The sequence below is a fragment of the Scatophagus argus genome, chromosome 16 (assembly GCF_020382885.2).
Source record: "Scatophagus argus isolate fScaArg1 chromosome 16, fScaArg1.pri, whole genome shotgun sequence".
Lineage (NCBI taxonomy): Eukaryota > Metazoa > Chordata > Actinopteri > Scatophagidae > Scatophagus > Scatophagus argus.
In genome coordinates, this window is record NC_058508.1 from 13,166,615 (window position 1) to 13,181,428 (window position 14,814).

A 14,814-nucleotide genomic window follows, 5' to 3' on the forward strand; every position below is an offset into this window, starting at 1 on the left:
GAGGACTTACCTGAACAGATGTCAGCTGGGCTCTGGGGTCAAAAACTCGCACCATCTTGTCCTAGACAGATGAGGAAAAAAAAAATTGCGTGAATAAAGAAAGCTGGAAACAATTCATATCATGGATCACAAAAAGTGATAAAACTTTATATATGAGCCTAATGCTGTCTGTTTTAAAAAGCCTTTTGACTGTGTGGTGACTACTTGACACCTTGGTTTCATTCTGAGCTCTGAACTAGCGTACCTGGACAGCATTTGAATTTCAATAGCAAAAGACTCTGGAGACTGTGACATAAGTCCAAGTTTTGCCTTTTTAAGGAGTATATTTATGATGTAAAGGGAAGTCAAAAAGCATCTGCAAGGTCAAGATTTAGAGTTCTCACAAAGAAACGGGAGGGAAGGAGGGATTAAAGGCTCCTCGGCCAGCTGTTTCATAGAAGCTAAGACAGACAAATGAACAATGAGTGCTACATATTAAAAACATTAATAAAGACCTCAGTGTGACTCGGATAAGCGTTAACACAAACGCTCTGAAGTTTCCTTAATTTGATCTGACTGATACATCATCAGCAAACACAATCCAGTGACCCCCTGATGGCCCCTGGACAGACTGAACATACATTTTGCATCAGTGAAGGCAGCCAATCAGAGTGGTTCTTGCATGATTGAGAGGAAATGGGGCCTAATGAGATCAGGCTGTGACTGGGACATGCGTGTCTGCAGCCGTGTCACTCAATACTGTTGTGTGACTGTGATCACAGCAGACGTACAGGGCTGATAGCAGGTAATAAGTACAAGGGCTTAGACTAAACCATGCACACACTTAACATACATATACAAGTCAAAGGGAATCAGGCGGCTGACAGTGACGCAGTCAACCAGGCACACACACACACACACACACACAGGGGCACCATGCAACAATCGGCCCTACGCAATATAAATACAGCTTTTATCCTATCCTCTCTAACTCTGTGTGTTTGTGTGTGTCTGTGTGTGTTTCTGTAGCCCACCCACGAAAATGATGCCCCAAGGCTACTCAGTGACCTGAGCTTAAGCCAAAAGCTCAAGCAGCGGTGCCAAAACAACAAACACACACACACACACACACAAAGCAGCCAAAACCATCTCCGACCTATGAGGATCCATTATCGATTAATCTGCTGATTTTTTTGATTGAATCTATGAATCATTTTGTTACTACAAAGTCAGAAAACGGTAAAAAAAATGACCCGTGTAGCCATTGTTTTGTCCAAATCCCAAATAGAGATACATAAGTTTACAACTACGTATGACAAAGAAAAGGGTAAAATGTACACATAACAGAAGGTGAAACCATCTAATTTTGTGGTTACCGATTAAGTTTTCTGTTGATCATCTAATCGTTGCAGCTCTATAGCCAATCATCATCTGAACGTACGATCCTGTTCCAATTTTTTCCACCACTGAGTTCCCTACTCTTGTAAACGCACCTTAGAAAACCAAATACAGACTCACACATATCTATGGTAGGTAAATACAAACATACATTTGACAAATGAAGTTCAGTCACTGTCATGCCAACCTAAGTGTTGCTCTGCAAATAACATGAGGGCGGAAACTATCTGGCAGTGCAAACAAGCACATGCGAAGCTCCTCCCGTACAGATGCATCTACCAAGCAACCCCACACGCACACAAACACACATGCAGACAAGCAAACACACTGTCTTATGCCTATGACAATAACTGGTATTAACACACACAATCAATCCCTACTCGTAAATGCACAGATGGAAGGCCAGGATAGCCGTGTGAGCACTTGTGTGTTTGTTTGCTGAGACAGCAGCTGTTTAATCGGAGTGACGGAGCCCCACTCTCAAGCTGCTGTTAATGAGTTTTCTCTGTGAGTCTGCAGCACACAACTTTCACATGTGCGCAAACACACACGGGGCGCTGGGAATCTTCAGCCAGGGGTGCTCTCTCTCTTTGCTCGTCAACAAACACACTGCGCTGCCAGTCTCCCACGGTTACCAGTGTCACAGCCTGTCATGACAAGCAGCTGGAGACGGCGTGATCCCCTCAACTATCTCACTCTTCTCACCATGAGAAATATGGCATGAAGATTAGTTGTGATGCAGATAGAACTCCAGGTGGACTGTGGACTATAAATCCAGTGGTACCTCGTTTCTAAATTGCATACCACCCTGTGCCGTCCATCATCTAGATAAACATAGGCTTTCCTCCCTCTCTGCTGCTACTACTGGTAGAAAGGCCTTTCTTAAAATGAATGCCTTCTTTCTCCCTCCAAGTGTGTCATAAATATACATCTCTCTAGGTCCAAACGAGGCTGTCATGATTCCTCCTCTTTGGGGTGGTGGTCTCCCCTTCATCTACTTCTCTGCCCCGTGCCCCAGTGTTTATCCAATGCGAGAGCTGGGGGGATTGGACCCACATGTTGGCTGGGCCTATTTGCTTTAATAAGTTGAATTGGAGAGACTGAAAGGGGCCTTTTGGGTTAAATGACACCAGAGCCCAACTGCGCAAAAAACTCAGAGGCCCACCAGCTCTGATCTTGGCTCACACCTCCCCCACAGCCCCCTCCTTGAGCTCTTTTTTCTGTTCAGGTGCCTTTCAGCCTACATTGTTAGAGGTGGTAGCCTTGATGAGGATGATTATGCTGTCAAGGTAAATGTCATGACTGGGACATAGCCTGTGATGGCTGGAGTAATTTGTTATTTGTCAGAGCAAAGGCAAATAACAGGGATTGGACTGACAATCATACACCTGTTAAATACACACATGTGGGCAATCTTTGTGTCAGAGTTTATTCCGTCTCAAGCCTGAGCAAGCTCATCATGCATTGTCTAAAATACACACCAGGGGCCTCGTCAGTTCATTTTCACATCAATCAGCCTATGTTTGGTCCCAAACTCGTAAAAGAATTCACCTTGTTGCACAATCTGCGTATGTAAACTTTGCAAAAATTACCTTAAACTCCACTCCACTCTTTCCTATAAATAAAAGTATATTCATGAAACAATATCACCTCAGCTCATAAATCCCTTCTCTCTGTGCCCACTACCCATAAACCTGTACCACCTCCTTCCTTCCTCCTACGCAAAATATTAACAACCTAATGGAAAGCTCTTAAACCTGCGTGATTATTTCCTGATGACAGCAATGAGAACAAGGCCATGTGGGTGCATAAACTCAGGGAGAATTTCTTTCTTCTCAGCTTTTCCCAGCAAGCATCATAACTACTGTGCTTGTCAACTTAGTGATGGTCGTCAGTTCTTGTTTAGACTTGAATCTCGCACCAGAAGAAGGGAGGTGTACGAGAGTGTGTACTGGGACAAAGAAGGTTTGAGAGTCAAGCGGGGTCAGGACAAAACAAAAGTCTCGATTTATCCTTCACACACAGGCTGGTTAGTGCCCTAATTATCAATTTAGCAAAGTTTCCAGTCTTACAAGGAAAATCTCCACAGGCTCTTTATCAACTGTGGCCAAGATTTCCTTGTTTGTCATCACCATTACCATATTAAAACAAAATATTAGCTTTTACGTCATAGGTCTTTCAAAGTTTATTCTTTTTCCCTCTCAAGAACTATTCACTAATGCCTAATCAAAGGTATGATGTGATCCCCGCCCATTTTAAGAGCATTGCCCATGTTGTCATTTCAAATAAATAAACCTCATAAAAACAAATACGGAGCAGCAGTGCCCAAATGTGAGGCATGCAGCACTGAATGTGAGCCACTGGCTGCATCTAGTGGTCACACACCGCAACTACAGCAATTAGGCCAATCAAAATAAGTAAAGGAATGCAACTAAATATTTTCATTTCATCTTGCTTTAATATTAAAAGGTAAAAGCTATGCAGGTCATTGTGATATTTATCTAATGCATTGCAGGATGTGTTACCTTGCAGGAGGAAGCCAGCAGTGAACCATCTTGTTTCCAGCTCAGACTCTGCAGCTGGTCACTGTGCTGTTCCAGAACTGCAGACACACATACATCATTTAAATGAGGTGAGGCGGGGAGAACCAGAGACATAATGTTTATGTAATACAAGGACGAATAAACATGATGCTACACAGTATGAACACAGAATGACAGACAACAACAGACAGGGTGAAGAACACGACGGACACAAATGGCTGCAAGATCACTGCAAGAAAAATGCAGGGCAGAGATGAAGCCATAAATTGAGCACATGAAATCCAGAAAAAACACAATTATGAAAAATACAAAAGGATCATATGTCCTTACGGTTTAGGCATATGAGTGAAATTAGGAGCAGGACACATATCAGGCTGCAGTGCCATAAGTGAGCACAGCACAGCTTGTGTGAGTTGTTCAGTTTCACAACACCAAACAGATGAAAACAAGACGAGAGGTGGACTTGTTAAGACACTTAAACGCAAAGTGATCTGACATGAATGTAAAACTCAAACGCACGCTCATTCAAATATACCTTTTTTTTTTTTAAATCATTCAGACATTGTACCTCAACCACGTGTGAATGAGGAATGAGCGTGATGGAAGCCAGTGTGTGGAGGTACAGCGCATGAAAAAGGGTTGGATCAGCAGTGAGCAGCAGCAGCCAGGCCAGCTGTCATGGGGTCGGGGGTCGGGGGCGGGGGGGGCACAGTGTTTGTAGGGGGGAAAGGGTGAGGCCAGAGGATAGTGACTACATCCTGAGGCCAGTCTGGGGAGACCGGGACCAGGACTGCAAATCAAAACATTACCTCTGCTGCTCCGGCACATAGACAGAGCCACAGGGCTGCAAAACGTAGGCAATGTCAGTCAGACAGTCCCCAGTGAAAAAAAGGAAACCAGCCACTTCCCTGCACTCCAATTATATATCTTCACGTTGTGCATAAAAATATCAACACCACAAGGGACACTAAAGACTAACTGACAGAGACCGAAACGTTACATGTAATAGACAGAGCATGATGTACGACAGAGACTTTGACAAAATTAATTTGCGCATTGTGGTGTGTGTTTTAATAAAAACGATGTTCACAAACAAACATGTGTGCATGTGCTGCTCTGCTCATGTCGCCAGCTGTCGTTACCTGCTAGCGGCGCATCCTGGCGGCAGGTGTCCCAAATCAGGGGTGACTTGGTGGTGCTGACAGCCAGCAAGCCAGAGGAGGTGGGGTGGAAAAGCACCAGCTCCAGCCTGCCCTGACCTGGACGTAGGGTCAGCTCTGGACTGCTGGACTGCGGCAGCTCGGGATCACACAAACGCCACAACTTCACCTGTACACACCCACAGAGGGAGACAGAGGGAGTGAGATTGGTCACTTGGACTTTACCACACCTTACAGCCAGCAGAAACATCACCATCCTGTTCTGAAAACAGTCCTCAAACCTCAGCGAATTTCTGCTGATGTGAAGATGTTCCCGCTACATGATGATACAGCTCTGCATAGCTCAGGATTTGGGAGCAGATGAAATGAAACCGTATTACATAATAAGTTGATTTTAAGTCTGTAAAAATACAGTCCTGCATTCGCTCACTTTCAGTCTAATTTACTTGCTCAGCGCAAGCCAGTTGGTGAGACAATATGTTCTGTTGGCTGAAGATAAGAGCAATTAAAGTGCACTGTGAACTACTCTGGTTTGAGTGTGTGTGTGTGGCAATAGTTGCGTGTGTTTATAGAGGTCTCTGAGGTAAACCGAGCTGCTGAGTCTGAAGATGCAGACCCATGCTCAGCAGATTCCAGTAAGCTAGGGCACCTGTGGCTGAAGATAATGTGCTGAGAGGAGGGAGTCGTCCAAAGGTTTGAATAACAAAAATCAAGCAGGTTCATATCATATTCAAAGCCCAGCCAGCAAAAACAAAACCTGGGAGGATGGAAAGTGGACTTACGTGTATGTACACAGCTAAAAGAACAATAAAAAAAGAGCTCACCGTTTCATCTCCAGAGCACGTTGCCAGGAGACTTTCATCAAAGGGAGAAAAGTCCATGTCAGTCACCAGATCTAAAAGAGAGAAGGGAAAACAAAAATGGAAAATGAAAAATTTGGGTCACAGCTTAATTTCATTTCTGAGCAGAAGGTGTTTGCACTCCTCACATGATAGGAGGACTGAGATGTGCTGACAAAAGAAAGAAGAAAAACCACCTGAATGACAGGAAATCTGGGTGACTGTCCACTGGCCATCTGAACCAGGTCTGACTGAGGACAGGCCCAGCATACCTCCACCTGCAGACACATGCAAAGAAAATGTCACTTGAAAAATCTTCTTTGGGCACTGCAGATTAATGTATCTTCTAAACAATTAAGCTTCATTAAATAAAAAATACATTGTATTTTTTTCCACTTAAAAAATCCTTTTTTAATTTGATTTCAACTTGCTTCGGTCATCTCAACATCGTGATCTAATTACATGACAGACACTTGGTGAAAAACAAACACAAACAGGACTGAAACTGAACGCAGTGGATCCTTCTGACCACAGGAAGCAAACGTTACCGCCGACCGCACTTTAATAGTCTTACCAGCCTGCTCCGTGTTGAAGGCCACCAGCTTGGAGCTGGCTTTGATGTGGTTCCCCTGGCAGGAGAAGGAACCAGCCCGGACATCGTTGATCCACCCCTGCATTTAAAGACATGGAGAACATGAAGGGATTGAACTGCAGAGTGGTTATGCACAGATAACTCCAGACAGATAATTCTTATGCTGTCCAGGGTCAGACAGCATAAAAAAGAAATGTCATTTGTGCCCAGGTGTTTCATCAGACCACAGTGTAGTAGAGCTTGACACATGACTAGAATCCCAAGCGTTCCCTTAACATGTCCACACAGGAGCACAGGCAACTTGCTACACTGAAGAATCCCAACGGGAAAAACATAGCTTATCAGCTTCACAATATCAAAGAGTGCACATGATCGAGTTGCTGTCGCAGCTCGAATAAAACAAAGTGAGCACTGAAATAAACAGGAAGGATCTAGCCGAGTGCACGCACACGCATCAAGTGCCTTTGAATGAGCAAAGTGTTAAGGAAGTGGAAGGGCTCCCTGCGTTGCACAGCAGACAACTCTTAAAACCTCTTTCACAACATGAATGAGGCAAGATGACAGAAAGTCTGTACAACAGACTCCAACAGCTACTGCTGCGCTGCTCCTAAGAAGACTGTAAGAGGCAGGCCATGGGAGACGTTTGGCCTCCAGAGGGGCCTTAACAGCTGAAACAGTTTAGTCAAGGAAAGATGTAATGCTGTTTTGTGCACCAATGCATTTCAAAACACCCTTTTAAAAGCATGCATCTATCTGAACAGGATTACATGTTCTGCAAGTCTGTCTGAAGAAATGAAACTGTCGCGACAGAAGCTCACACCCGCCTGTAAGTTGAAGTTGGAGGTGTACCCCAAGTAAATAAGTAAACCAATCTTATACTTGATTTGTTCTGATTTAGCCAGCTATATGGTTGTGCTGCTTTTTATCATTCTCACGACATCTCAACTCTCAAGTCGTTGCCTCTACCTGCATAGGCGATAGAGGTAATCCACTTATCCATTTACTATTATTTTCCACTACATCTCACTAAGACTTCATACGGGTCCAACTATTCCACTCGGTCTAAATCTTTTTCTGCAACCCGAGTTAGAAATGTTGGAAATAGATCATCCTTTTGTGCATGGATAATATTAAGGGCACGTCTTAAACTATAAAATGCCTATCTGTCCCTTATAAAGTAATTTGGATCAGCATGTATAAGATCTGCTGTGTGTTTTTCTGCATTTAAAGGCATACTATGCAAGACTTGTCAGTTGCTGTTTACAAGCCACACACCATTAAACAATCCTGAAGAAAGAAAGCCGATTGTTGAGTCTCATTCCCACCCAGAAAGCCTTGTAATCCTGCATATAAGCATTATTCTCAGGATTAAAGAGTTGATACTGAACACCCTCTGATGTGAGTCCATCCACAGGCTTATAATTTGAGAGAGCCTTCGCACAAAAAAACTGTATTCAGGGGAGAATGAGACACCTCAGCGCCAGTCAAATACAAACATTTATTCTACTACTACTACTTTCCTAATCCACGTGGAAAACTCAAGCTGTTCTGAATAACCTGAGGAGAAAACATATGGGCCATCTTTGCTTTTTTTTGTCTCTTTTCATCCCTATGGTCCTGCCTTTCCTCTCACTTTCTGTTCTTTTGCCCATTTTCCCTCTTGCACACCGTTTGACAAAACAACTCCTGTCACATGACTTGACATGACTTGAAGGGCCACTTCAGCATTCGCAGCAGCAAAGCACCACCTGCTGTCTCAGATCCTGTCCGGAGATTTCAGAGACAGAAAGACCATCCACTGTCTCTGTACATGCCGGGCATTTTCCTGCCTCAGTAAAAAAACAAGGTAGGGGGTTACATAATCCACCTCAGCAAGGAGAGCTGCAGGCGTTGCAACTTGTAACAAATGAGTTCAGGAGGGACGTGAAAATGGACTGATTTTTATGCAAGACACACCAGTCCCTCTTATACCCAACAGGACAGCTATCATTGGAAGAGGTGCATGGCGATAGTATTAACATTTATCGCATTTGTCATTCAAATTCTCATCTTCCTCTTTGGCTGACATAGCAAATCTGTGCAGCTCCAAACTAACTCGAAGTGTGCAATCAAACATTCTGTAATAGCACCCGATTACAGAAAAACAATTACAAAAGCCAATTAGTTAATACAGATTCCCTGATGATAAGATAAGAACTTTATTGATCCCGCAGGAAATTGTTGGTGGGCGTCACTTCAACGTCTGATGTAGGCTAGCAGCTCTATGCAGCCACATGGGACGTAGTTTTCACAAGCAGCCTACAGTTCGGTTGGACACCAGTGCCAGGACTAAATATTTTCGCGTAGTTCTCTCAATCATATGCAGCCTTCCAGATGCAGGAAGTTCAACATCCTTGCACGCAGGCGTTCCCCAAAACACCACTTAGCACAGCTAATACCTATGCTAACGTTAGCTAGGAAAACTTGCTGTACTCAGATGCTTGTGAGATACTCACATCTTTCTTGGCAATTTTCGGAGTGGTGTTTTTGAATTTGGAAGTCTTGAATCGATTCATGCTGCCCTCTCAAATTGACTTTCGTGCCTTCCGGGTGTCTCTGTCGAGCTGGTTGGTACTCGGCACAGGACTACAGCTGACAGTTCGGGTTGGCCGCACGTTGTCCGCTCGTTTTGCTCCACGGAGCTTGCCGATTGGGCAGAGAGTTCATTTCCAAGCACTTAAGAACACCCTGCTCTGTCACGTGTTACCCCGTGTATACAAACATGTGCATCTTTTTGACTTGACACTTGTGATGCTCGTGTGCGCATTAATGAGACTATTAATGCTTGAATGCATTTAGTCAGACCTAAGTGAAATCCGCTGTAACCACTTGCGGCGAGTTGATAAAATGGAGCAGTACGATTTTAAGATGAACTTTTTCGACTATCGTGTGAGAGAATCATCTTGACTCAAACAGTATATCTTTGCGCTCTCAGTGACGCGCACTCCGTCACGGACATGCGCAGTGTGTCCGGTGCGGCAGCTCTTGAAGTAATGATGGCGTCCTCGGCAGTCCGCTGCTGCTCACGCTGGATTACAGTTATCGTGTCCTCCGGACATCGCGGGGCCGCCAGTACAGTTGTCTGCGCTGGTCATGGAGGGGTTCGCAGCGTCTCGACCCTGGGAGCGGAGAAACTGTGGCGGGGAGGAAACCTGATGTGTGGCGGAGCAGGGAAAGCGTTGACATTGAGAGGGCTGTCAGGTGAGCACTGTATTAGCCATATGGTTTTGGCCTAGCTAGGCTAAGCTAGGCTAGGCTAAAGTTGTTGTAGTTTCTGGTTTAATTCAATGACGTAGGGTAAAACTATACTAAGTTAACTTGGTTTGATATGGGTTCAGGTGAGCATTGGAGATCAGACGATAATAATGCACGTAGAGATAATATTGTGATGCAGTCATCCTAACTTTTTCTTGCAGTTTTCAAGATGAATTTATAAGGGATGATGCTAATGTTACATCATCGACTCATCATCTTCTGTGACACAGTGTTTTCACTACACTTTAACCTGATTCAAAACACAGTCCCCATCCCATCTCGGCATAGCTTTAACCTAAACTACCTAATCTGTGGCCTAACCATCAGCACACGTTTCTCGAACCTTCTTACAGATCAGCTTAATTCAACTAGATGTGTGTTGTCCTTTGCAAATATGTGACCACGGGAAAAACGGCTGATGACGTGGTGATCACAAAGACAACCACAAAGCCTGGATCCATGGAAGAGTGAGGGCTCTGTCCAGATCCAAATGAAAGCTGTTTTTTCAGTCAGGTGACAAGCAGGTATACAAGACTGCTAGAGCAAGAATGATCATTGATATCAAGGAGGCAACGTGGAGACATCAGCAGAAACCGAAGAGAGACCTCAACGCCAACAATGATCTATAACAACAATAACAGCCTACAAAACAAAGAGCACCTGCATCATGTGTGAAATAACCGTGTCTGACAAGCCTAATAGTTTTCACGTTGGCTTTAAACTCCTCAACAAAGAGTCAGCTGTCGAGTCCACTCCAGGATGTGGCAGTCACCTCTGTTCTTATGACGTGGTTTAAGAAACTGGTTCTCCAGCACGTCAGATCCAACATCAGTGCACAGACCTTCATCAGTTTGCATTGAGAGCACACTCCACTGACTCAGTTGCCACACATAATATGCACGAAATAATCAAGGGTAAACACTGTTAATGTTAACCTTTACTTCCCTTTTCCCCCTGTTATGACACTTTTCAGGTATCAATTCGCCCCATGCTGTCTACAAACTGTCCTTTCACACAAGTGCCCCTGCCAGCAGCAAGCAGGACTTCTACCAGATTCTTGGTGTTCCTCGCTCAGCGACACAGAAAGAGATTAAAAAAGCCTACTATCAGGTCTGCTCTAGCCTGACTTACATTCACAGCTTGTATTGGTTCTTATGTAACCAATTGTCACAGTAGTTTAAAGCGTGTTTGTGTTTATTGTCTCTCAGATGGCCAAAAAATATCACCCTGACACCAACAAAGATGACCCACAAGCCAAGGAAAAATTTGCTCAGCTGGCAGAAGCTTATGAGGTTTATGAGCTTTCACTTGACCCATCTACTCATTTGTTTATCATCTCACCCAGTTCAAACAGCCTTGTCAGAATTACAAACCTCTTAAACTTTGTGCTTCTCGCAGATCCTGAGTGATGAAGGTAAGAGGAAGCAGTACGATATGTTTGGCTCAGCAGGCTTTGATACTGGTCATGCCGGTGGAGGTCAGCACTACTGGAGCGGACAAACCAGCAATGTAGATCCAGAGGAGCTTTTCCGCAAGATCTTTGGGGAATTCTCAGGAGGCCGTGGCTTTGGAGACTTCAATTCCATGTTTGATCAGCCACATGAGGTTAGTGGGATACTGCAAGATGAGAGTAAAAACCAAGGAGTGCCTTTGATGTCGCTTTTGAGCGCTCACTTGGTTATTTTTATGGGTGCATATTCAGAGTAATGAATTTGTGGCCCCCTCTTTTGATTCCAGTACATCATGGAGCTGACGTTCACTCAGGCGGCAAAGGGAGTCAACAAAGAGATCTCCGTTAACATAGAAGCACCCTGCCAACGTTGTGATGGTAGGGGCCACGAGCCAGGCACCAAGGTCCAGCACTGCAACGTCTGTAATGGCTCCGGCATGGTGAGAGCGCTGACACGCCACTTTTCTTCAAAGTGTATTTGTTTTGTATCAGTAAACACATGTATTTTCCTCTCTGCAGGAGACCATCAACACAGGGCCGTTTGTGATGCGCTCCACATGTCGCCGCTGTGGTGGCAAAGGCACAGTCATCTCCAACCCCTGTCGCTCCTGTCATGGGAGGGGACAGACCAAGCAGAAGAAATCTGTGATGGTTCCTGTACCTGCAGGTCAGTCACAGAGTTGTTTGTTCCTCCTGTTCACTTACTCAAAATACCTCAAGAGCATTTTTTCATGCTCAGCAGTGTATTAGTTATAGTCAGAAGCAACTATGGTCTGCTCTGCTGTAGATTTTCCTGACTTTGACTTTGTTGTTTCACTCTTTTATCATGTGCTGAACTGAGAGCAAGAGATTTATCTGGCATGATTTGTGATCTAAGTTTTTGAACCTAAAGTGAGTGAGGGTTTCATATTGAAAATAATGATTTTTAACTCTAATGTGGATTGTGTTTCTTTCTGCTTTCAGGAGTAGAGAATGGTCAGACAGTCAGAATGCCAGTTGGTAAGAAGGAGATCTTCATCACATTTAAAGTGAGTATCTACAACAGCTCCTTAGTATCAGTACTGGTCTCACAAGAAATCCAGGCCAGAAATGAGCACACTCTCCATGAAGTGCAAGTTCACCTCTGAGCTTCTGTAACAGGATTGTCTTGTGTAATGTAAGATGTGTAGACTAGTAAGAGGCATTGAGCTGTCTGAGCTCTTTGATTTTTAATTAACGCACTTCAGACAACCTGTGGTGTGCTGCTTTTTGAAATACTGATATTTTGATGCCATATGTGATTGATTGTGCTGTGTTCTGGGTTTGTGTCCAGGTCCAAAAAAGTCCTGTGTTCAGGAGGGAAGGTGCAGACATCCATTCTGACCTTTATGTATCTGTGGCACAAGCTATCCTGGGCGGCACGGCCAGGACACAGGGCCTTTATGAAACCCTAAACTTAACGGTAAGTAGCCACATGCATTCTCAGGTTTCTTATCTAATGAGGAAACATTTCAGACACATACACTGTGATAAATTACTGGGTTGTTTTTGCCTCCAGGTCCCCGCAGGCATCCAGACAGACCAGAGGATTCGTATGGCAGGGAAGGGAATCGCACGTATCAGTGGCTATGGGTTTGGAGACCACTATGTCCATGTCAAAATAAAAGTACCCAAGTAAGACTCCAGACACAAACAACACACCTTGTTCATCTTTTTGTGCTTCAGTAAAAAAATTCCAGCTTCTACATTTATAAAAGAAGGGCACATGAGAGAGCCTTGTTATTGAATACAATGACTTATTGTAGTCTAGACGAAATGGGATGTTTTGTCAGTCACAAGGATAACAAGACGTTGTTCTCCTGTTCAGAACCCTGACCGACAGACAAAGAGCTCTGCTAATGAGCTATGCTGAGGACGAAACGGATGTGGAGGGGACGGTGAATGGCGTCACTAGCACCACCACAGGTAAGAGGACAATCACACTGACAAAGACTTGCTTTCCCATCTTTCCCTATTGTCCTGTTGTCTTACTTCATATGCATCTTTGATCTACAGAAACTGGGTTTTAGACAGCTTAAGTCGTATTTTTTTGGAATCCTGGCTGATGCTATGTTAAGCTCTGTCCAGGTGGGGGCAGCAATGGTAAGCCAAGACAGGGTGAGGGCAAAGTGGGCATGACAAGAAGGAAGGACAGGTGAAACAAGAGTGGGGGGCTTCTGTTTAGTTCTTCCTGACAGTCACAAACCAAGTAGAACTAATATTTCATCCACATCATTTTTGTTTCTGTTTTGTGCTTCGCAAAGTAGATGTGACGCATTATGCAACACTTCATTTTTTGGATAACATAATTACTTGGTCTGTGGCTGTCACATGTAAACACTGATGCATGCCCCCAATCATTCAGCTGGATGTTTAGCCAGTTTGGCATGTCTCAATTTAAACTGAAATAAATGAATAAGAAAGTAAAAATATATATATACCCTCTTTCTTTATTAAAGGTAAAAGATCATCCTGGAACTGAGAAGCTTCATCAGTAGATCAGAGGGCAGAGCAGAGGACAGCGTATAGTAAGAAAAGCCACACCATAAAGGGAAAGGTGGTTGAGGACTTTTGGGTGTTGGACGAGGCCTACCAAGATTCTGGACAGATCAGTATGGACCTACCTGCCCAGCCCTGCAGTGAATAAGTCAGAGGATTACCTGCTCTGCTCCTCTGCCAAGTGAACCCACACTCAAGAGGATGTTCCAGTGCGCCAATCACCTCTCAGCCAAGTGCCCATTGAGGCCATTTGGGCAGCAAAGACTTAATATTTATCATAGCAGACGGTGCAAGTTGGAAGCTTAAGAAGGTGATAACAGGATCCATGTGCACCGAAATAAATTACTGTATCGACAAAGCATGAGATACAGTGAAAGGTTTTTATTTGGGGATTAAATTAATCTCCTGTTCTTAATCCTTGTGTTCTTCAGTTTGAATTGACTTTCCCTCTAAATTTCTCAGTGCTGTCAGTCCAAACAGGTTAAACATCACCAGATTATGTACATGTTTACCTTATGTTCAAGTGCTGGATGGTAGGTGTGTCAGTTTCCTGTCTCTCTTTGAAGACTAGATTTGAGGTTTTTTTTCATAGGCAGGCTTTCCTCAACTGTGAACACTGACGACCAGAGTCGTCCCTCGTTTAACCCCTCGCATTATGAATTCACTTGGAGTTCTGCACCTTCTTTACAATTGTACATAGGTAATTGTGGATCATACAGTTGAATCAACATGTCTCATAGAAGAGATGTACTGTACATCTGTAATAAAATATGTTGTGGGAAAAGCCTCTTTTATGTTTTGACTATTTGTTCATATTATGTTCATTTTATAAATCTAATTAATTAAAACACTAATTCCAAGTTTAAACAGAAAGGCCAGATTATGTTTTCCAGAGCTATTAGACTACATTTAATTGTTCAGGTTTATCTAATAAACCAGCCTGCATTTTTCATTTTTAAATCTTTTATCTTTCTATTGGAGTTGTTTTTAGTGTGATATTCTGTAGATATTATTTCTACAATATTTTAACCCTGTGAATTAG

At 43.7% G+C, this 14,814-nt stretch overlaps 2 protein-coding genes across 4 annotated transcripts in view; one reads left to right on the forward strand and one right to left on the reverse strand.

Annotated features, from left to right (window-relative positions):
• The window catches only part of LOC124072958 (mitochondrial import inner membrane translocase subunit tim16), a 106,453-nt gene extending 97,251 nt beyond the window's left edge, over positions 1-9,202 (reverse strand). Inside the window, exons 1-7 of one of the 2 annotated variants that reach the window (XM_046414772.1) lie at positions 9,007-9,198; positions 6,494-6,590; positions 6,117-6,197; positions 5,905-5,975; positions 5,063-5,249; positions 3,903-3,979; positions 11-61 (exon numbers count right to left, since the gene is read on the reverse strand). In XM_046414772.1, the coding sequence (XP_046270728.1) occupies positions 11-61; positions 3,903-3,979; positions 5,063-5,249; positions 5,905-5,975; positions 6,117-6,197; positions 6,494-6,590; positions 9,007-9,066 (624 nt within the window). In that variant the 5' untranslated portion in view covers positions 9,067-9,198. Of the gene's footprint in view, positions 1-10; positions 62-3,902; positions 3,980-5,062; positions 5,250-5,904; positions 5,976-6,116; positions 6,198-6,493; positions 6,591-9,006 lie in introns of both variants that reach the window. The other variant, XM_046414770.1, reaches the window with a different exon arrangement.
• A 185-nt stretch (positions 9,203-9,387) lies between these two features.
• On the forward strand, positions 9,388-14,566 carry dnaja3a (DnaJ heat shock protein family (Hsp40) member A3a). Of its 2 annotated transcripts, XM_046415419.1 has the most exons (11): positions 9,388-9,751; positions 10,779-10,915; positions 11,014-11,097; positions 11,204-11,410; positions 11,543-11,695; positions 11,775-11,922; positions 12,219-12,283; positions 12,568-12,696; positions 12,793-12,908; positions 13,102-13,199; positions 13,733-14,566. In XM_046415419.1, exons 1-11 carry the CDS (start codon positions 9,508-9,510, stop codon positions 13,753-13,755), a joined length of 1,404 nt encoding a protein of 467 aa, XP_046271375.1. In that variant the 5' UTR covers positions 9,388-9,507; the 3' UTR covers positions 13,756-14,566. The 2 variants fall into 2 exon arrangements, with proteins under 2 accessions (XP_046271375.1, XP_046271376.1); XM_046415420.1 differs by lacking the exon at positions 9,388-9,751 and having other exon boundaries at positions 10,781-10,915; positions 10,989-11,097.
• The last annotated feature ends 248 nt before the right edge of the window (positions 14,567-14,814 follow it).

Coding starts and splice junctions, on each gene's coding strand:
- dnaja3a (XM_046415419.1), top strand. CDS start 9,508: ATGCGCAGTGTGTCCGGTGCGGCAGCTCTTGAAGTAATGATGGCGTCC. Junction 11,411..11,542: donor TGTTTGATCAGCCACATGAG/GTTAGTGGGATA, acceptor TTTTGATTCCAG/TACATCATGGAGCTGACGTT. Junction 11,923..12,218: donor GATGGTTCCTGTACCTGCAG/GTCAGTCACAGA, acceptor TTCTGCTTTCAG/GAGTAGAGAATGGTCAGACA.